Raw genomic sequence first — 23,096 nt, forward strand, 5'->3', positions numbered from 1 at the left:
TTCGAAACCCAAATGATCTCTTAAAGTAGAAGCAAAAATAAATAAATCAACACCTCCACTTATTCCTGAAGCTCCTGGCTGGGATGGACCCCTCTGAGGTCCCCCCACTGAGATCCGGCCGTCTGGACCCTCCTCCCCACTTGAGGATGGGGAGACCAAGACCTGGCACCCCCCAGGAGGCCAGCACCCAAGCTTCACTGGCTTGGGAGATTGCCACAAGGGCTCGCCTTGCTTTGAGCTCCTGAATATTCACTGAAAGGACTGATGCTGAAGCTGAAGCTCCAATACTTTGGCCACCTGATGTGAAAAACTGACTCATTGGAAAAGACCCTGATGCTGGGAAAGACTGAAGGCAGGAGGAGAAGGGGACGACAGAGGATGAGATGGTTGGATGGCATCACCAACTCAATGGACACGAGTTTGAGTAAACTCCAGGAGTTGGTGAAGGACAGGGAAGCCTTGCATGCTGCAGCCCATGGGGTTGCAAAGAGTTGGACACGACTGAGCAACTGAACTGAGATGGAGTTTCAGCGTCACGGGGGTCAACTGCAATCCCTCACGCAGATCCCTTGTCTCTCCTCCTGCCCTCACTGTCCTGACATCTTTGGTGACCCCTTCACCCCAACCAGGGCCAAGGAAGAGACGGCAGGACCCCCACCAGCCCAGGGGTCACTCTGGGGCATCACCACTTACTCTCACAGGCTGGCTGGCTCCCGGCCACGCGAGTCCCAGGCACCTCCTCTCCGCTGTCCAGGACGCACCAGCAGCTGCGCTGGGCCGGGTCGCATTGCACTGGGGAGAAGCCTCCGTCCTCCACCCTGCAGGCCGGGCTGTAGCCGGGGCTGGTTCTCCCGGAGGGGACTCCCTTCTGGAGCACTTCACAGAGGCTCGGGCCTTGGCGCAAAGACAAGCCACATGTGCTCTCTGCCGGCATGGGTGTCACAGCCCTTGCCACCACCCACTGCCACCTGCCTGCGGGTCCCCCGGGGTCTGGGGCTGCCTCCCTACTGGGGTGTTGCACTCGGACACTCGGCTTTGTACTCCCCTCTCCACTCCATGCACGCGCGCGCACACACGCACACATTGCCTGTCTTCAAGGAGCTTAGAATCTTAGAGGATACTTAACAAGTAAGTTAAGCAACTGCAGTTGAGATGCTAAGGATGATAATGGGAGGTGCAGGGCAGTTTATGAGCCCATAGGGCGGCACTGAGCTCTGCTGGGAAAGACAGAGAGGCCTGCAAGTCTTCCTTGAGGGACTGATGGGTGGACGGAGTGAGAGTTAGCCAGCTGGGGTTGTGGGTTTGCAAAGGCTGCACCAGACCATGAAGGCCCAGGGAAGACAGTGACTACCTGCTTGAAAAGCCTGATTATAGTTTACTTTTCCTGGACCTGCTGCTGAGATAGAGAAATAAGAGAAGCCCAAGAGGATACAGGAGCCTACACGGAGAGGTCCAGGAGCCACAGCAAGGAGCCTGGGCCTGAGGACCACAGGGAGCATCGATGGGCTCCAGGCAGAGGAGAGCCATACATGTGCCCTTTAGAGATACTGCCTTAACCTTACTGTGGAAACCAGATTGCTGGACCAGGCTGGAGGACGAGGGGCCAGGCGGGAGCCCCCGTATCTGGGGCTGAACAGCAGACCCCATGAAGGCAGTGGTGCCCACTATAATAGAGACCAGTGCTGGTTTGTGCCTCTAGTTACCCCAAATCCTGCTATATGTATTACTTCCAAGAACCCACTGAGGCGGGGGAATCACACCCCTATTTCACAGATGAGAAAACTGAGGCACAGTGAGGTTAGAAGCTTTCATGGCTCTGGAATGGCCAAGCTGGGACATGAAGCCAGCTCTTGGGGCTCCGTACCTCATGCTCATGGGATGGGGGCTGGAGAGTGATGGGCAAGGGTCAGTACTCACACTGGGCACTGCTGTTTGTGCCAGGGGGCACACCCTCTCCTGAGGCTGGATCCACACACCAGGTGCCAGCCTCCGACGCCTGCAGCCTGGCAAACTCTCCTGTCTGAGATAAAACCGAGGTAGTGTCACCCAGCGAAGATGCTTCTGTAAACTGGTAAGTCGGGAGCCAGGCATCAAGGATATTTCTCCCGAAACTACTGGCGATGGCTTTTCCAGACATCGGGGAGGGGCTGGACGGGGTTGTCCTATTCGAGACCCTTTACGTACATTGTCTGAATTCATGGCTGTAACACCCGCAGGAGACAAAAACTGCAGTGAACCCATTTTTACAGTGGGGAAAACAGGCTCACTCAGAGAGAGAAAGTGACAGAGGACCAGCCACAGCTGGGGGTGGCAGACCCAGGCGGGGCCCAAGCCTGCCCAGCCCGAGCCCAGCTGCTGACTTGAAACCATCCCCCTAGTTCCGGAAACGATTTTCAACCAGCATCCCTGTAACAGAAAAGGAAGACAAGGGAGGAGGCAGCCCCCTGCCTTTTCCCAGGGCCCATCTCTCCTCGGCCAGCTGGGGATGCTGGGCAAGCTCCTCCAATTCACTGGGGCAAGTTTCCTCATCTAAAAAGAGAGGAGATGGGACCAGATGGACCCATGCACTCCTGGGAAGACAATGGCCCCTCTCCTGTGTATGCAGCTGCAGGCAGAAGGGAGGCCCATTTTCCCAAGCTCCCTGGGACCCCGGAGGCTTTCCCTGAAATTTCCGAGGCCACTTGTTCATTCTGTGCTCTGCTGAGCCATTTTCACAGGTGCTAAATGACCATTGTAATGACACCCGGCATTTACAGAGACCATAATCAGGAGGCTCCCAGGGTGTCCTTCAGTCCCTGATGTAGGTAGAGAGCCTACGTCCGCATTCTACTCAGCGAGACCCAGGGAAATCAGACGAGGGGCCCCCGGGTGCTTGGCTTTCAAGTCGCACAGGAAGGATCCAAACCCAAGCAAAGGTGTGAGAAAATATGGGATTGTAAAGATCTACAACCGAGAACACCCTCGCTGCTAACATGACTTCTGCTGAGGAGCAGGTCCAACACACAGCCATCCAGTGTGGCCACTGGGCATCTTGGGTCCTGTTTTCTGGCACTTGGGTCCTTCCAGGAGGCAGCCTGGGGAACCACATGATCGGAGGTTCTCTGGGAGCTGGTCTGAATCACTTTTCCCTCCGTCAGAAGTATGCTTCCTGTCTCTCCTTCTCCGCAGGTGGACTTGCAGACTCTGATGATGAAGCAGACTCTCATTTCAGTGGTACGGAGCTGCCAGCCAAGATAAAAGACTAGATCTGCTAATTTCTCCACAACACTCTTCCGTAATCAGGGTCCATGTTTAGAGCACCAAAGAGTATTAATGACAGTGAGGAACAGTAACAAGGAAACTTTTGCTCAGTAATTTGCATTTGATGAACCTCTGCACCGCTGATTTCATCTAACTTCCTTGGAGCCTCTGCGAGCCCAGCAGAGTGGGTGGCGGTGTTCCTATCATCCCTACTTCAGGGGATGGGGCCTGGGCCACACGGAGTTCCATCAGCTGGTACCTGAGTGGTTGGTTCCAGCAGGAAGTCTCTCTCTAAGAGCTTTCACATCAGTCGCTGCCTGAAATCATGACAACCAGGGAGCTGGACAGGGAGATATTACAGTCTTCCAGTATGTTGAGAAGCTGAAACATGATGGGCGTGTTGATGCGGCTTCATGGTTTAAGGGATTATGTACGTGTATATTAGTCTTCAAAGAGCTTTCATTAAAGGTATCTCCTAAAAGCCTCAAAACAGTCCTGGTGCTAGGGAAGATTAAAATGTGACCTGATCTTGGGATAACGCAAAGCCCAGAGAAGCACAGAGATGGTAAATAAATTGCCCAAGGTCATACAGCTTGGGCCTCTAGGTGGCTCAGTGTTAAAGGATCTGCCTGCCAGTGCAGGACATGCAAGAGATGTGGGTTTGACACCTGGCTCAGGAAGAAGATCCCCTGGAGGATGAAGTGGCAACCTACTCCAGTATTCTTGCTTGGAAAATCCCACGGACAGAGAATCCTGGCAGGCTTCCAGTCCATGGGGTCATAAAAGAGTTGAACACGACTGATCAGCTAAACATCACCACCACCACAGAGCTTGGATCAGCCAGGGCTGGGACAAAAACCGAGGCCTAGAATTTCCTGTGAGTTTTCAATTCAAACAAGTTTATTGAAAACTAGAAAATTTGCCATCCAGAAAGTTCTGGCTTCTGGAACTTTCTTGGGCCTTCAGAGACTTACCTGTAAGCAGGTCGGGATGAACAGGCCTTTAGGAGATGGTTCTGCTTGGACACCAGCCTGTTTCCAGCTGGAAAGCAGTCCACTGGCTCGTGATCTCTCGCAGCTGGTGGGGCCTGGGTGGGGAGAGAGGGGAGCTCTCGACAGACTGGCCGCGGGCGCTGAGGGCAGGTGGGGAGCCCAGGCTGGCCCCGAGAGTTGGAGCCGTGTATCTGGGCGGGGGGAGGTGCTTTGAGCAGACAGCTGGGACCCCAGAGAAGCAGGCTGAGGGTTGGGGACAAAGACGCATGTGGGACATTTCATCTCTGAGACATAAAGTGAGCACTTGATTACACGGGTCCAGACTCAGAAGAGAGGTTGGACTATGGACCAGACATGAGGTCGTTGTAGAAAACACAGAAATAGATGAAACTTCCCAGGAAGCAGGTGTCGGGGGATGGACCTGGGGCTCCTTGCCCACCCCCAGCTCCCTCCCTCCACCTGGGAAACGAGGAGCACCATTAGGAACTACGACCAAGGTCAGGGATGTCTTCCAGGCCTGGGGGCTTGGGGGTGTGTGGTCTGCCTGCTCTCAGGGGTTGGGCTGAAGCGCTGGCCCACTGAGCCTCCCCAGGCAGGGCGCCCGCTAGAAGGCCCGCCGGCCGGTCCGGCGGCCCCACTTACACTGCGGGATCTGCTGGGAGCGGGCGGTCAGCGAGGCGGGGACGTACTCTCCCCTCCCGTCCACACACCAGCAGTGCCCTGGAAAAGAGCCATGTCCAGAAGTTCAGGAAGTGCCCAAGGGCCCTGCCCTGAGGGTCCTGCAGTACACACCACCACATATAAAAGAGACTTGCTCATAGCACAGGGAACTCTACTCAGTACTCCGCAGTGGCCTATATGGGGAAAGAATCTGAAAAGAGAGTGGGTTTAGGTATAGCCTACTCACTTTGCTGTACAGCAAAAGCTATTGTAACACAGCGTTCCAAATCAACCAAACTCTAATCAAAATTTTAAAAATTCCTAGCAGTGCCAATAAGTTCTCTCACCCAAACCCCGACCTGTCTGCTCTCCCTAACAGGGTCCGCAATCAGAGGCCCTAACACCCAGAAACCCCAGCAGCTACCCACTTGGTCTTCAGGCAGGCAGAAGGTTGCCACTCCCATTGTACAGATGGAACAATCAGATGGCAGAAGAATTAAGGGGCTTGCCACCAGCTGCCGAAGAGAGGCCTAGGGTCCACTTTGCTTTGCCCTAATAGTGCAGGGCTCTTTCCTTTCTTTCTTCCTAAGGCTCTTTTCTCCACATGAAAAGGAGGGGTGTCCCTCAGCCTCCCCAGGGCACCTGCCCGCCTCACCCGTCGCGGCATGGCACTGCACAGGCTCCCAGCCTCCGAAGGCATCACACTGCGGCACATAGGGGCTGGACCGCACAGGGCTGGGTGCTCGTGGGGACTCGGCCAGGCTCACCAGGCGTCTCTGGTAGAAGTCAAAGGCTGGAGTGGGGAGAGATGAGGAGAGAGGTGAGCACTGGACAGGCAAAGCCCAGGCCGAGCAGACTCTGTCCTGAGAATAGCCACCTCGTCCTTTCCCAACATGGGCGGCCTTTTGATTTCTGTGACAAACATTTCCACCCCAAAACAAGACAGAGGCTCATCGAGGAGCGGGTAGGCCCTCACCAGATTGCCCTTTAAAATGAAAATGAAAAAAATTAAAATGCCAGCTGATGGGAACGCCCTGGCAGTCCAGCAGTTGGGACTCCACGTTTCCACTGCAGGGGCCACATGTTTGATCCCTGGTCAGCAAACTAAGATCCCACAAGCAGCATGGTGCAACCAAAGAAGTAAAAAATGTCAGCCAAGTTTGAAGGAGTCACTGTTCCTCCTTCAGGAATTCTCATCTAGAGCCCATCGGGTTAAGGCAGATGAGAGAACAGTGATGGCTGATAACACTGATGGCGTGTTAGTAACTGACTTTCCTCCTGTGCCCACCCCTCCTCCCTAGAGACTGTGGGACACCACTACTGGGTTCTGTGGGTCGAAGATGCTTTGCGGCCCTCAGTCTCTTTCTGGGTTGGGCCTTCAGTCCCCAGACTCCCCAGGCTCCGGAGGTCTGCACACCAAGGGCTTCCTCTCCTCTGGCACAGTTAGAGATGCCCCTTCTTACCTGCAGTGGTGCCCAGAAAAGTGACCAACCCTGGTTGTTCTCTACAGACACTTCCTTTTTCCCAATGGCATCAGACTTGCAAAAGCAGAGCTGGTGGCTCCGAGGAGGGGAACTTCCTTAGCCTGACTCTGAACAACGTGCCACCACAACATTCAGCCAATAAATCCCCATGGGGCCAACACTTCTCTCTCTTCCTCTAAATTTCTCTCCCTGACTGAAGTGGTCACCACTCAAGGGCATCAACCCCTCCTCCTCTCTTTGATTACATGACAACTTGCCCAGCCACAACATTTTTTTAAAAAACTGGGTTCCTGCCAAAAGCAAAATCTCCAAGTCTCTGAGGAACAGAGGAAAAAAAAAAAAGAGTACCTGGGGAGGGAAGGAGAGAGAAGAGGAAGAAAGAAGCAAGGAGGATGGTTAAGCATCCTTTTGCAGGCCCCACATTCTGTTGGCGCCGTGCGAGACCCAGGATGTAAAGAGGAAGGTGGGCGTCTTGTCCTCCAGCAGAGGTGGCTGGGGAGGGGGAGGAAACAAAGATGGCTCTGGGGAGACTCTCACATGGTGTTAGGGGAATAAAGGCAAGAGAAGCCCAATGCCAAGGGGGCAGCAGAACCGCCAGGAAGGTGAGGGCAGGGAGGCTCCAGCCTGTGGGCGTGGGCGTCTTTGTCTTGGTCCGGATGTTACAGGAGGTGCAGTGGGAGCAGGGGACAGAGGCCTGGGGGCCAAACCACCAGCATCGCATCCAGGCTCCGCTGGTTGCTGGTTGGATGAACTTGGACACGTGACTTAACCTCCGTTTCCACTTCTGAAGAGAATCACGGATGGTGATTACAGCATCTCTCTCATGGGACTGTCGGAGGATCATGCAAAGATCTGTTAAAGATCTACTTAGTGCAGAAAGTGCTTGGCCAGGGGTATGTGTCAAGCAATGCTGAGCTGGTCCCAGGCCAGAGCAGCGTCAGCCTTCTGAGCATAGGTCTCTGTCATGCGAGGGACCAAGTGGTGCTTTCTGGAGTTAACTACCTGGATTAGATTTGATCACATGAGGAAGGTGCCTAAACCCAGAGCGTGTTTCCTCAGTTTAGGAGGGCTCTTTTACTTTCCTCCTAGGAGGTGTTCCTGAGTCCTTGGAAATGGAGGGAAGCGTCAGAACCGGCCACAGGGGAGTAGGAGCTTTCGGGGCTCACACAATTGAATATTTTAACTCAAATACTTGGCTTCCCAGTGGGCTACAGGTGCCATATGCAATACAAAATACAGAGCCCTGCCCCCAGGTGGCTCTGTTGGAGGTTTGGGTGCCATCTTGGAGGGGTGGGAAAATTTCCAGCTTTAGGATCACAAAAGACGTTTGTCTTCTCCGGAACCCATGGGCTGGGGGAACCACAGCTCTAAATATGACCGGAGAGGAACTCATTCAAACTCTCTCTTCCGCCAAGGAAGAAACAAGAAACCAGAAGCATGGGGCACTCACTGGACTGAGCTGCCAGTCGAATGGCATAATCGCTCCCGCTCAGAAACTTCTCCAAGACAGTCTCCCGAGATGGGGAGAGTGGAGGAAAGGCCAGCTCCTCGTCCGTCAGCCGGATTCCTTTGGCTGCAAGGAAACTCTCTCCCAGAGGGAAGCGAGAACTGTTGGAATACGTGACAATCTCTTCTGCCTCCCTGGTGAACTGCAGGACGCGAAGCTTCACTTCCTCACAAGAGCCAGGACCTGGGGAGGAAAGGCAGATGGAGTCACCCACCACTTGGCGCTCACTCTGACCCCTCTGAAGTATGTACACACACCGGCATACACATGCATTTCTGGCTCAGCTGTTCCCCTCGCCCCAACTCTTCCCACAACCTGGAATGTTCTTTCTGTTTTGTCTCCGCAATCGGATTCACTGCACTGACGGCATACCCGCTTTGTGAGATGATTAGTAATAGCTAATGTTTATTCCACGCCAGGAACTCACATGCTGGGACCTTGCTGGGCTCATTCTGGGTTCCTTCTAGCTTCTGACCAGCCTCATCCACACACCAGCAGCTCCGGAGGTCAAAGTGCGCCAGAGGGGCGCTAAAGTCTGAGTAGGGCCCTGGGTATCGGTCAAGCTGGCCGTTTAGGATCTGCCAGAAGAGGTAGGGTTCCAGAAACACGTTCCCTCCAGGCTGGGTCCGGTTCCCTTCCAACACCGACACTGGGACATCTTGGAAAGAAGAGTATCTCGCCAGCCCTGGGAAGATGCCTTGTTGGCCAGCCTCGTACAGATTTTGAATGAAGAGACGGAAGTTTCTGGAAGCTGCTTCTCTGTAGCTCATGATCTTCATTAGCAATTCCACAGGGGTCAGCGCCTGGCCAGCACTGTTCTGAGCCTCCCAGCGTTCATACCACTCGAAGGCCTGCTCGGGGGGCCCGTCGCATTGCACGGGGCTCCACTGCCCACTGGCACTGCACTGCGGGATGTAGATGCTGGAGAGGGTGGGCGGCGTGCTGGGATTGGAGACCAGGGTCCGCACCGTCCCGAGGAAGGCTCGCTCGGCCTGTAACTGACAGGGGCTGGGGCCTGGGGAGGAACGAAGCACAGGTACGTCAGGTTAATAAGCCCCAAAGGCCAAGATGCATATGTGCTAAGTCGTTTCAGTCGTGTCTGACTCTTTGCCACTCCATGGACTGGCAAAGGGGGCCACCCTTTTGCACGCTACGCTCCTCTGTCCATGGGATTCTTCAGGCAAGAATACTGGACTGAGTTGCATTTCCTTCTCCAGAGGGATCTTCCCGACCCAGGAATCGAACCCCTGTCTCTTGCATCTCCTGCATTGGCAGGTGGGTTCTTTACCAATAGCGCCACCTGGGAAACCCAAGACCAAGATGGAAGCCCTTATCTGTCCAAACTCCATCTAAAACCTTACACAGACATAGAAACCCCATCAACCTTAAATTTGTAAATATTCAGAGAGAGAGAGAGAGCCTGCCTATCACTAAATCAATGCAGTTGAGACCAGCTGTTGTCAGCACCACAGAAATTTTATGTGGCAGCTTCTTAAGGCCAAATTAATCTCCCAACCCCACTCCTTGGAATGGTTAACATTATCCAGACCTTTGTGGACAATGTTTAAGTCAGCCAGCAAATTTCACCATTAGCAGAAGTTTGGGCTTTAGCTATAACTCTGATGCGTCATGTCAGGGCCCTAGGGGAGAATCAGAGTCTGCAGGTTAAACACTCAACAGACTCACATTTCTTGGGCTCTCCAAGTGCACTTCGCGTTCCAGGAATAGGCTGACCCTCGGTGTCCACACAGTAGCACTCTGAGTTGAAGCACTGGACAGGGAGAAAGTTCCCATCGCTGGTACAAGCAGGGACAAACAGGCTGGACCCAGCGGGCTGGCTACCCAAGAGGCTCTGCATGCGCGCCCTCTGCTTTTCGCACTCCGAGGGGCACCGGGGTCGTCCACCTCTAACTCGGGAGCCGGCAATTTCTCGGCCCCGGGCGTCCACGCACCAGCAGTCTCCCGCGAAGCACTGGACCTCCTCGTAGCTCCCTTCCCCAGTGCATGCGGGGACGAAAAGGCTGCCAGGTGCCTGCCCGCAGCCCTGAGAGCTGAACACCATTTCCATCACGTCACCTAAATCTCTCGCTGTGTCCTCTGGCACAGAAATAGCATGCTGTAAGAAGAGAAGGAATTCTGGAAGCTCCAGGAGGGAAGAAAGGAATTGCAGGGCATTTTGGTTCTCTTGTAAGTTGACTTCAAAGCCAAAGCTGCCCACAACTGGCTTCCTCGGGGCAATGTCTGTCTTGGAGGCTTTTGGGGCTTCAGAGGCAGAATTTGAATTCAGTCCCACAGAGACAGGCTTGGCCAGATCAGCTAGTGCCCGTCCATCCTGGAAGCCTGGGAGACCCAGCTGCTGGAAAAAGTGACTGAAGTTAAATGTGCCTCTTGTGCCCAGGGCTCCAGACAAGTTAAACTGGCCTACGTTCACCAAAAATCTCCCCCCGAAGAGGTTTTGCTGCAGTCGCTTTGCGTTGGTGGTGAACTGCAGGGCGAGGCGGGCCAGCTCTCGGGAGGGAAAGATCCCTCTAATGGCTTCCTTGAGGAGACTTTCTGGGGCGACAAACCGTGAGGCCCATCCTTGCAGCATTGGCTGGAAAATTCCGGAATCCAGAAAGAGCTCCTTGATCGAGGGTGGGCAGGGCGCAGCAAATCTGGCGAGTCTCTGAGACACCGATCTTTCCTCAGGAGCCAAGAACAAGCTCTGCCGGCTGAAGTAGCCGGAGGGCCCAAAGAGGAGTCTGGAAAAGGCCCGCCGCCTCTCGGAGGGACAGGACTGGTCTTCAGCTGCAGGGGAAACGCAAGCAGAGACACAAATGGAGAGATAGTTTCACCATTGCCAGCGACCCTGACACAAGCCCGCAGACCTTTCTGGTTTGCTCTTGTGTAATCATCACTGTCTGACTCCTTGCGATGCTATGGACTGTAGCCCACCAGCCTCCTCTGTCCATGGGATTTTCCAGAAAAGAAGACCGGAGTGGGTTGCCATTTCCTTCTCCAGGGTATCTTCCCGACCCAGGGATTGAACCCGTGTCTCCTGCTTGGCAGGTGGAACAAAAACAGCACCAGCATTTCTGACACAGCCCTCAGACCTTTCTGGTAGCAAGATGAAAACAAGTCAGTCAAGGGCTGACTCCTTTCTCCATATCCTTCTGTTTGTTCCTTCCCCCTGAGCAGAGTCTGTGACCCCCATCTTGGGGAGTGAGGACTCCAGGTGACTTGACTTCCTCTCCTTGATTGCACTCGAGGGTGACCCCTTCCTAAGACAGGGCTCAGAGACACAGGCCCACTTTCTGGGAACCTGCCCACACACTCATTAAATGTCCCCACTGGCATGATATCTCCCCACCGGGTAGGTGCCCTGCCTTGCCCAATACTCATGTCTGCCCAGAACCTCCAACTGTGATTTCATTTGGAAATAGCATCTCTGCGGATGTCATTAGTTAAAATGAGGTCATACTGGTTTAGGGTGGGTCCTAAATCCAATGACTGGTGTCCTTAAAGAATGCCATGTGAATACACAGAGGAGACACAAAGGAAGAAAAACACAAGAAGAGGCAAGGCAGAGACTGGGGTGATGCAGCTGTTAGCTAATGAACGCCAGAGACTGCCAGCATACACCAGAAGCTGGAAAGGACCCTACCCTGGAGCTTTCTGAGGGAACACAGCCCTGCCCACACCTTGGTTTCAGACTTCTGGCTTCCAGGATGGTGAGAAAATAAAAGTCTGTTGTTTTAAGCCACTTAGTTTGTGGTCGTTTGTTATGGCTGCCCTGCGAAACTCCTGCACCAACAAATTCCTGTTTGTTTTTAATGGAATGTTGTTTTCCAGGGTTCTCCTATTGGAACCCTCAATGGCCTTTAACGCTTCATTATAATGCTCTTCAAGAAGCTGTCTATTCCTCTGTGGGGATCATCTTATCTAGGCTAACTAGTTCATCGTCTGTTTGAGGTTAAAAACCATACTTTAAATGCTACTGATATTTTCCATACTAAGAAACATTTTCCTATGTTTTAATATGCAATATGAGAGGAATTGGGCTTCCCTCGTGGCTCAGTGATAAAGAACCTGCCTACCAATGCAGGAGACTTGGATTCAATCCCTGGGTTGGGAAGATCACCTGCAAAAAGAAATAGCAAGCCACTCCAGCATTCTCGTCTGGGAAATCCCATGGACAGAGGAGCCTGGCGGGCTACAGTCCATGAGGTCACAGAGTCGGACACAATTGAGTAACTAAACAACAACATTACAGGAATTGTGGTGTTTCCCACAATATAATATGATAATGCCCGCTCAGCAAACACACTTAGCACAGTCTTCCAGACTTCTTGAACTTTCCTTCAAATTATTAATTAGCAATCAGCTCCATTGGAGAAGGCAATGGCAATCCACTCCAGTACTCTTGCCTGGAAAATCCCATGGACGGAGGAGCCTGGTGGGCTGCAGTCCATGGGGTCGCTAAGCGTTGGACACGACTGAGCGACTTCACTTCCTCTTTTCACTTTCATGCACTGGAGAAGGAAATGGCACCCTACTCCAGTGTTCTTGCCTGGAGAATCCCAGGGACAGGGGAGCCTGGTGGGCTGCTGGCTCTGGGGTCACACAGAGTTGGACACAACTGAAGCAACTTAGCAGCAACAGCAGCAGCAATCAACTCCATGCACGGTCAGGTCATTCTGTCTGAATATCCCAAGTCAACAGTCATCATATTCAGAAAAAAGTTTTAAAGTTCAAACTCTGATCATCTCAGTCACATAGGTGGAAGGGAGAAAACTCCATTTTTCTCCATAAAACCGTAAATCTTAGAAGTTCTTTTCAACTCACCCTACCCCCAACTTTTCAAAATAATTCATTCCCCTCAGTTCACACGGGTGCCAAAAAGAAAGTCAGCCAATTTCACTCTGTAACCAGGCAACAGAGTAAGAGCTGGAACATGCGGTCAGAGAGAGTGAGAGAGACTGGCAACATCTGAACATATAACACATCCGTCCCCAAGGCCAGGGCTTCCTCTAATGGGTATTACAGGAAGGCAGGGGAGAAGCCAAGCTCACGTCCCTGCTTACTCTCCCTCCAAATTAAGAGCATATCCTGCCCATTCATTTGTTATGTAGTGTTACCAAGGCAAGGGAAAAAATCAGGTATTGGTTTCTTGTGGCACATGTTTCCATGGTAATGAGTCTGATACATTAGATGGAAAAAGTAGAATATATATATATATATATACACACATACATATGATCTATGCATTTGGAAGTACTTTTGGTTTTAACGTGGAAGACCATAGTTCTTCACTTTCACCTGGAATTAGGGAATGGTGTTCTCCGGGTCTAACAGAACCAGAGTGTAATTGTAAAGGCTACCTTCAAGACAGAGCTTCACAATGTTCTTTTTCTACATCTTCACACTTAGCCAAAAGGATGCTACCCAACAGTGCTGAAAACTCAAAATGTTAAGTTGGAGAAATCAAATGGTTTCCCAGGAAGTCACTGAAAGAATGTTAACACATGTCTATTTCGAGGCTCTGAAAAGACTGTCCTCCTCCTTCGCTGTCTCACATCTTGCTGAGTCCATCCAGCTCACCCCAACTGGGAGCCTATGAGTGCTCCTAGACTCCTCCTGCTCCACCGCTAACACCCTCCAGGTCTCTGTGTAAGGAGGAACGGAGTCTGATGCAATGCCTGGCCACCTGTCTCAAGTCCACACCCTTGTCCCCAGCCCACTGCTTCTGCTTCAGTATTGCTTCCTGTCCTGGGCTGAATAGTGTCTCCCTAGAATTCACATCCCTCCTGGAACTTCAGAAGATCCTCCTGGATCTTCTATAGATGTAGGGCCATTGTAGGTGTAATTAGTTAACATGGGGTCACACTAGAGCAAGGCAGCATGCTCAGTCGCTCAGTAGTATTCGACTCTTTTCAACCCCATGGACTTCAGCCTGCCAGGCTCATCTGTCTGTGGGCTTTTCCAGGCAAGAATACTGGAGTGGGCTGCCATTCCCTCCTTCAGGGGATCTTCCTGATCCAGGGATCAAAACCACGTTTCTTGCATCTCTTGCATCTCCTGCATGGGCAGGTGGATTCTTTACCACGGGCACCACCTGGGAAGTCCATACTAAAGTGGGCTTTTAATCCTATATGACTGGTGTCATTACAAGAGGAGGAGACGAGACACAGAGGCAGACAAACAAGGCAGACAGCCACGTGACGACAGAGGCAGAGTGTGGAGTTCTGCAGTCACAGCCAAGGAAGGCCAAAGACTGTTGGCGTAAAAAAAGAAAAGAATAATGCTATTTGCAGCAACATGGGTGAACTAGAGCATGGCCAACTAGAGATGGCCATACTGAGTGAAGCAAGTCAGACGGAGGAGGACAAATATCATATATTGTTCACAGGTGAAATCTAAAAATGGGTGCAAATGAACTTACCTACAAAGCAGAAATAAAAAGAGTTACAGATGTAGAAAACAAATTTAAGGTTACTAGAGGGTAGGAGGTGCTACATAAGGAGAAATTGTGAGACTGAGATGGACAATACACGCTGCTGGTGGTTTAGTCGCTAAGTCCGGTCTGACTCTTGCAGTTCCATGGACTATAGCCACCAGGCTCCTCTGTCCATAAGACTCCCCAGGCAGGAATAACGGAGTGGGCTGCGATTTCCTCCTCCTCCAGGGGATCTTCCCAACCCAGGGATCGAACCCGGCTCTCCTGCTTTGCAGGCAGATTCTTAACCTACTGAGCCACCAGGGAACCCCGACATATACTCACTACTATATATAAAATGGATAACTAGTAAGGACCTACTGTATTGCACAGGGAACTGTACTCAATTCTCTACAGTGACCTATATGGGAAAATAATTTAAAGAAGAGAAGATATATGTTTAAATGATTCACTCTTCTGTACACTGGAAACTAACACAGCATTGTAAATCAACTACACTCCAATAAAAACTTTTTAAAAAAGAAAATAAAACAACTAAGTTTCTGGCTTTAAAAAAAAAAAAAAAGATTGTTGGTGACTACCACAACCAAGAAGAAACAAGGATTTTTTTCCTGAAGCCTTCAGAGCGAGCACTGCCCTGCTGACACATTGATTTTAGACATCCAGCCTTTAGAAATGCCCAAGGATACATTTCTGCTGTTCTAAGCCATTCTGTGGGTGGTCAGTTGCTACAGTTGCCCCAGGAAGGTAATATAGGCCACTCATCTCTTTTTAGGACACCTCAGTGACCTTTAAATGCCTGCTGCCTACAGCCTACTGCTCCTGTTCAATCTCTCCTCCAAAAAGCCTGGGGTGCCTTTCCACACCACCCACACAGGGTACTCTCCAGCTTCAAAGCCCTCAACAGCTTCTCTGAAAGCTGGAGGATGAAGCCCCCAAGGCTCTGCTTGATATGAAAGACCTCATGACCCATGCCTTTCAGCGTCTCCCACCCAAATCAGGAGCTTCCCAGGTGGCTTGGTGGTAAAGAATCCACCTTCCAATGCAGGAGAATTAGGTTCAATCCTGGGTTGGGAAGATCCCCTGGGAGAGGAAACGGCAACTCACTCCAGTGTTCTTGTTTGGGAAATCCCACGGACAGAGGAATCTGGCGGGCTATAGTCCATGGGATCGCAAGGGTCAGACACGACTGACCTCACATGCACACACGCACACACGCACACACGCACACACACACCCCAAACATGCTCCAGCAGGTTTCTGTCTCTATCCTTCTCGCACACTCCATGTTTCTTAGCACATGTGAAAGTCACTCAGTCATGTTCCTTAGCACACCAACACCTATCACAGATCTTCCTCAACTAGGATGGAATGACCTCCTGATAAACTCATCATAAGTTGAAAATATTAAGTCAAAAACGCATTGAATTCCTAACACCACAGTTTAGCCCCACCTACATTAAACATGCTCAGAACACTTACATTAGCATACAGCTGGGTAAGATCATCTGAACACCAAGCCCATTTTGTAATAAAGTTTCAAATATCTCATAATTTTTCGGAGGGAAGGACCACACCATGCAACTTGCAAGATCTTAGTTCCCCAGGCAGGGATTGAACCTGGGCCCCAGCAGGGCACCAAATCCTAACCACTGGACTGCCAGGGAATTATTGAATACCTATACTGGAGGGGAAAAATGAAATAGCTGTCTGGGTACAGAACTGTCGTAAGTGTATGGGGTACAATTGTGTGGCTGACTGGGAGCTGTGGCTCACTGCCACTGGTTAGCATCATGAGAAGGTTCCATGCCACATATCCCTAGGCCAGGAAATGTTCAAGATTCAAAGCACTATTTCTACTGAACATGTATCATTTTTGCACTGTCGTGAAGTCTAAAGATTGTAAGTCAAGCCACTGTTAAGTCAGGCCCCATCCATATTTATGTCCCTATAATTTCGCTTCCCTAGGCCTGACTCTAGTGAACACCTCTCTTTATTTTCATCCTTCAGGAAGCATCTTTAGTTTAGAAGAAGCTCATCAAGTGTCGCCTCTGCCATGAAGCCCTCCTGGGTGTCTCCTTGCCATACAGGCACAGATAGAATTGACCCCCTGCTGCCCTGTGTTCCTGGAGCTATCAGCACACACTTCTCTCACGGCACCGTACACTTAATTCTCTCCTCTCCTACTATTCTCTGAGCTCCCTGAGGAAGCAAGCATGTCTGATACGGGATGAGAAACATAATAGAAATTAGTAATGATAGACGGGTTTCCATCCTGTTGAACTTGAAGGGTCTGTGGGGCACCCCTGGGAAGCAATGGAATGAATGTGTTCTGGGAAGGTCAGTCTGGAGAGACAGATACAGTAACATGACCTGACAGGAACAAGAGGGGAGGCTTGGAGAGGACACCCACCACAGGATGGAGGCTCCCCTCGCCGCCGCGTCCCCGGGAGCTCCTGTCCCCGGCTGTCCACACACCAGCATAGCCCTTTCCCCTGGCACTGTGCCGCCTGGTACTCCCCGTCCGGGCGGCAGCTCGGTACGTAGTGGTGACGGAATCTGGTGGCTGCAAACCGCTCCACTTCACATTTCGTGGGGCCTACGAGAGATCCAGGCAGGAAAGGCAGGGCAGTTAGTGTCTTTACGGCACACGTTCTGGACGCTGGTAAAGTCGACTCAGTTCCCACGCCCGCTCTGGTAGGGCAGCCATGGAGGCTGCGGGGACATGAAAGCCAAGCGGTCTCCTCCCAGTGGAAACACATCTGCCTCCAGCTTGTACTCACATCGGAATCTGCCGGAGATGACTAGCTGCACTGCTAGGAACCGTCTCTGCAATATCCGGTACAGAGTGGTCTCAGCAAAGGTGGAAGCAAGATCCAGGCCGGCAAAAATAGTGTCGTAAATTTCATCAAGTAACAGCTCCAAACCTGAGCCAAGAAAGCAAGCATTTGGAAGGGATGGGTTCATTCAGAAAGGAGGCCCTGACCTCACCACCATGTAAACAGATATAAAGAGGCTAGAGCCCCCAACGGGCATCATTGTGCTTTGGGCCTGAACAAGGCTTTAATGGTTTCCAAAGTCAGGGTGGCTCTGTGTGGTTGCCCAGGTTGTTCACAGTACAAGGGAGCACAGCTGAGAGAGTGAGAGAATGAAATCCAGCCTGAGTACCACTTGCCAAGCTCAGAGCTGCATCTGCTCAGAGAGGGGGTTGATGGGGGTATCTCTTCCCAGCAAAGGCACCACGTGGATGAGCAGCAGCTGTATTCAAAGTACCTCCCTTGAAGGTCTGTGAAGGCCGTGCCCTCCTGCATACCAAGGACAGCCCAGCCGCTGTTTCTGCTTTACAGGGAGTGAAATTTACGCTCTCAGGGGGATGTGCTTACCTGTCTCAGCCAGTTCCCGCCCTTGGCTATCCGCACAGTAACAATAGCCAGACACCTCTGGGAACCTGCTCCGGAAGGAACTAAAGGTCACAAATGCATCTGGGAACCTGCAAGACAATGGCATTCATGGTCACCGTCTCACACAAGGCAAGTCATCACAACTTCTTCCAGCAGAAATAAATTAATGCGGCCTCATCTCATCTGAGGATGAGACTGTTAGATAGCATCACTGACTCAATGGACTTGAATCTGAGCAAACCCCAGGAGAAAATAGAGGACAGAGGAGCCTGGCGTGCTGCAGTCCATGGGGCCACAGACAGTCAGACATGACTTGGTAACTGAAAAACAACAACGACAACAGTCTTATCTGGGAACAAGAACTGTCTGCTTCTTTGTTTCATGCCATTTGCTCCACGCTTCCTGTAGTAAACGTATTTTTTCCTAAATTGGTTTTCCCTGGCCAGAGCAAGGCTGGACCTGTGAAAATGAAGCTGTGCTTGACTGTCATCTACCAATTAGTGTTTTTCTCACTCCTGGGCTTTGACCAATTTATACCCAATTTATACGCATAGGATCAGACAGAAAACAGTTAATCAGCATTGCATTAACAAGTTCCTTTACTAGAATAGAACTCTCAAGGCTAAGGGCCAAGTGTGCTTCACAAACATACGGTACACATTGCAGATGATCTCATTCGGGGAGATCACATGACTTCAGAGCCCTTTACGACTTCTCAAGAGCTGGAAAAGAAGCCAGGCTCCACCACAGGAAATTCTTGTGTAGGACATCTCCCAGTCCCATAGTCGAAGAAAACACCAAATCACTATGACATCACTACAAGGGCTATACTTCATTTCCATAAGCTGAGGGAAAAGATGCCTAAATCACACCTGGCCCGACCGACGACTGCTACAAGGAGCTAATTGGCTGGGCTACCCATCCTAGAAGTAATATGAAGCTCAGGTGATGAAAATTTGTGCCCACGTGCAATGACATAGCAGTCAGAGGGGAGTCGCTCATCCCTATGTAACAGGGAGAGATGCGTTTTCAACGCTCCGTATAGCGAGTCTATACGGAGGAGGAAATGGCAGCCCACTCCAGTATTCTTGCCTGGAGAATCCCATGGACAAAGGAGCCTGGCGGGCTACAGTCCACGGGGTCCCAAAGAGTCGGACACAACTGAGCGACTAACACACACACACATAACAAGTCTATGAACCAAGCATAGTATGTTTCCACCTGTATCTGGAAATATATTCCCAACCAATAAATTAGAAGAAGTATAATAGCAGCTCTCTGCACAGAAAGGTCTATTGCGGTGTGATATATTCTAGCAAAGCGTTGAAGACAACCTTCATGTCCAAAGCTATGAAAATTGAAAGTGAATTATGGTAAATCCCCTAAATGAATGTTTGTATAACATTATGTAAAAAGGGTAGGCTACAAAATGGCATGTGCACACACTACAATTGTTCCTATGCAAATGAACCAGAATTGGAAGGGAATATATTTCCAGGAACTTCTCAGAACCTCAACACAGGGTGCACATGTAGTAGTTAATCTGAAAGGAAATGAATACACAAAACAAAACACACTATAGAATTACGGATTTTTTCCAGATTGTTGGTCTGTGATTATGCGTACATGGGTCAAATTAAAAAGAACGTTACAGTCAGTGAGTGAGTTGCGTGAGTATGAGTGTTCATCGCTCAGTCGTGTCCAACTTTTCAAGATCCCATGGACTGGAGCCCGCCACGCTCCTCTGTCCATGCGATTTCTGAGGCAAAAATACTGGAGTGGGCTGCCATTTCCTGCTCTAGTAAGTTGTATAATAGAAGCCAAAGACACACGTGGCCCAATTGCTCACACTGACTGTAGGAATATGACAGAAGTTCATTCATTTGAACAGGAACAGGAGCAGGAAGGTCGCTCAGTCGTGTCCGACTCTTTGCGGCCCCATGAACTGTAGCCTACCAGGCTCCTCTGTCCATCGGATTTTCCAGGCAATAGTACTGGAGTGGATTGCTATTTCCTTCTCCAGCGGATCTTCCTGACCCAGGGATCGAACCTGGGCCTCCCGCATTGTAGACAGATGCTTTACCATCTGAGCCGCCAGGGAAGTCCGGAACTTGGGATAAATTCAATTCTAAATGTGTTAAAACTGTACGATAATCACTTCCCTTTATTAAGCATTACTTTGTAAAAGACAACCTGCAAAATGTTTAATAGACATTGACTCGTTTAATCCACTTAACGGTCCTAAAAGCAAGGAGGTGTTTATTTTGTGTCCATTTTACAGGTTAAAGAGGTGAGGTGTGTTGGCCACCATCTAAAGTAGTGGTGGGAGCTGGAGTTCAAATCCAGGCTGTCACCACCACGTGACTCTGTTAGTGGGGTTACTCGGGGTGCTCGGCTGCTCCCTGTCCCTGCCCCGTCTCCCGAGAAGCAGTCCTCTGCTCTGACACTCTGCCCACTCTGCTGGATCCTGGGTTTTCCTGGCATCTAACAGACAGGGACGGGGCTCCCCGCTGGCCCGAAGTTCTGCAGGCCATTCCAGCATGAGGCACAGGAAGTTTAAACCACATTCCACCAATTCAACCCAAAGACCCATCTTGACCTTCAACTAAAGGAAAAGGATGCTTCCCTTTTGTTGAAAGAAAAGCAACATCTCAGGATGATGATCAAAGAGTCCTCAAGAAGGAAAATTGTAGTGGAGCGTGAAATGATGGCATTTCTGCATTTATGCTCAGGTTGTGGCCAACACAGAGTCAAAGAAATCACAAATAAGGCTCCGTGAAATATACTGTCAGTCCCAGCCAGGCCTCTGGTCTTGCCCACCTGCACCACAGGATTCATGCCCTTGGGCTCAGGTAGCCAGCATCCTTACTCAGACAGACTCTCCCACCCCTCTCATGGTGGCCGGTCCCTCCAGATATCCAGCGTTTGATGAAGACCAGCAGATCCCCCCTCAAAATCAAGAGCTGTGATGACTCCCACAATGCCCGGTGCACTGCAGACCCCTGCAGAGGGTCCAGTGAGCATAACAGGCGATGTTGAGTCCATGAGGGTTTCTCTGCACAGTTGCTCTCATGTTCAGGTAACCAGTCCCCTTTACTGCATATTAAGATGCATCGGCTTCTTCTCATGGGTCATCTGTGTAGCAGGAGTTGCCAGTGCATCTGAAGAAGTTTGGATGAGCTCTGTCACTAAGCACACCAGTTGACCGAGTCTCACCTTGGATCACTAAGGCATGATAATGGCATCAGCTCTTAACCAGGGTTACTTAACCAGAACGTACTTCCTTAGCCAGTGGTTAGGCCAAGGACTTGTGAAAGATGGGGAAAGGGGCAGAAAGACTAGCAAAGCTTACTCCCCACCATGACATGTTTTTTTTTTTCCTAAATTCACCAGCCAAATGGGTGTAGTTAGCAGCTGCTTTTTTCAAGAGGCAAAAGGATCTGCTTCAAATGGGCAAATGCTGTGGTCAAGTTCAAGCGTAAATCATCACCCAGCACATCAAGAACCCACAATAAACAGGTTTGCAAGTGAGGCTTCCGGGCTCCCTGCAGCCCCATGGAAATGGGTCAACTGCCTTACGCCACTTCTGCATGTGAATTTCCCAAAGAAATCTTTTCAGATTTGTTGAGGTCCTTTAATGGACCAGAACCTGGTGGTCCAGAGTCGACCGATAAGAAAGCAAAGGAGAGAGAAAGAGGCTGATATTCCTTGGTTTATGCAGAAAACCAATAAAGCCCCTGCACGGGGCTTGCTCTGTTCACGAAGGCCTCAGGCGCCCTCTCGATGGGGTGAAGGTGCAGAGAGCCTTCTCGAGAGGGTCTTAGAACCCCGGCAGGAAAGTGAACTCAGAGAGCCTCTGCACTCCAGGAAATCAGCCTGAAAAAGAGAGAGACGGAGAGGGGGAGAGAGAGAGAGAGAGAGAGAGAGAGAGAGAGAGAGAGAGAGAGAGAAAGACACAGGGACCAGAGCTCTGATGGAGCAAAGGTGTTTTATTCAACATTGTGTGAGTATTTATACTGTCTTACAAGGCAGCTATTTTCAGCAGAGATAAAATCAAAACTTACAAGTTATCAAGGAAACATGAGGTCATCCATATGAAAGAGAGTTGTAAATAATCACGTTTACCATATAGTTCATAAAAAGGAAGAAGGTACTTATAGCTATATAGAAAAACTAACGAGGAAATGCCTGGATTCCTCAGCCCCCGGGTGAGGCTTGCCTCTCCTCTTATTCAGTAATTAATAAGGAACAGAGAATTCCTGACCGGTCCAAAACAGCACACAAGAAGCCTCCTGTTAAATGCTTCCTGACACAGATTCAATATCCCAAAAGCAAATTTGTGACTTTTCCTTTCCAGGCTCTTCTTCTACCAGCCAACCAGAAACCATACCTTGGAATCATCCTTGACTTTTTCTCTCCCTCACCCTTCCTATCTGTTCCTTCCCCAAGTTCCATGAATCCCACACCAAGTCAATATTTCTCCATCAATCCCGCTCTATCCCACCATCACCCTCTCCATCACCTGCTGTGGTTCATATGGACAGCCCCTCTCACCTGGAATAATACAGTGGCCTCCAAACTTACAGAGTCATCCCTAGGTACCCCCTCTGCTCTTCCTTGACTGCAATCCATTCTTTTTAAAATCCTGCTCTGCTGGTTCATGGGATATCTCCAACCTCACCCAGTTTTAAAATACTTGATGCAATATTCAGGACACACTTAAACTGAAAAATTACTCCTTGCTTATCTGAAATTCAAGTATCACTGGCCATCTGGTGTTTTTTCATCTGACAACCATCCAGGATACTATGTCTATACTCTCCACATAGCCTCTGGGGCTCCTGACACTTTGTCCACTGGAGACGCTGGGGCTGGCACTGCCCAGGTCTGCTTATCAGAAAATTCCTGAGCATGGCTGGGCTTCCAGTAACCAACTACCTGACCCTTCCCATGACCTTCTTAAATCAGAATTCACTCAGAGACATGCTTGCTTACATAAAAGAAAAGCTCCCGTTTCAGGGGTTAAAGTTTTTTGTCTTTAACAATAGATGCTTAGTCCTGAACTTTTGCCTTTAATTTGACTGCCCTCTGGTGGAAAAAGCTGTGAATTGCGCCTCAAGCAGGCACCTGCAAGTTCTTCGAGAATTGTTAAGTATATGCAATATGCCAGCAAATTTGCAAAACTCAGCAATGGCCACAGGACTGGAAAAGGTCAGTTTTCATTCCAATCCCAAAGAAAGGCAACGCCAAAGAATGTCCAAACTACTACACAATTGCATTCATCTCATACCCTAGCAAAGTAATGCTTAAAATTCTCCAAGATTTCGTGAACCGAGAAATTCGATATTCAAGCTGGATTTAGAAAAGTGACAGGAA

At 50.4% G+C, this 23,096-nt stretch overlaps 1 protein-coding gene across 2 annotated transcripts in view; it reads right to left on the reverse strand.

Annotated features, from left to right (window-relative positions):
- The window catches only part of TG (thyroglobulin), a 231,513-nt gene that overhangs the window by 200,791 nt on the left and 7,626 nt on the right, over positions 1-23,096 (reverse strand). For both annotated transcript variants that reach the window (XM_027972878.2, XM_042254076.1), the window contains exons 6-16: positions 17,703-17,809; positions 17,103-17,246; positions 16,733-16,918; positions 9,570-10,670; positions 8,311-8,898; positions 7,827-8,066; positions 5,548-5,685; positions 4,875-4,952; positions 4,215-4,327; positions 1,918-2,020; positions 694-894 (exon numbers count right to left, since the gene is read on the reverse strand). In XM_027972878.2, coding sequence (XP_027828679.2) covers positions 694-894; positions 1,918-2,020; positions 4,215-4,327; positions 4,875-4,952; positions 5,548-5,685; positions 7,827-8,066; positions 8,311-8,898; positions 9,570-10,670; positions 16,733-16,918; positions 17,103-17,246; positions 17,703-17,809 — 2,999 coding nt within the window. The remainder of the gene's footprint in view (positions 1-693; positions 895-1,917; positions 2,021-4,214; positions 4,328-4,874; positions 4,953-5,547; positions 5,686-7,826; positions 8,067-8,310; positions 8,899-9,569; positions 10,671-16,732; positions 16,919-17,102; positions 17,247-17,702; positions 17,810-23,096) is intronic.

Source organism: Ovis aries, chromosome 9 (genome assembly GCF_016772045.2).
Source record: "Ovis aries strain OAR_USU_Benz2616 breed Rambouillet chromosome 9, ARS-UI_Ramb_v3.0, whole genome shotgun sequence".
NCBI classification, from domain to species: domain Eukaryota; kingdom Metazoa; phylum Chordata; class Mammalia; order Artiodactyla; family Bovidae; genus Ovis; species Ovis aries.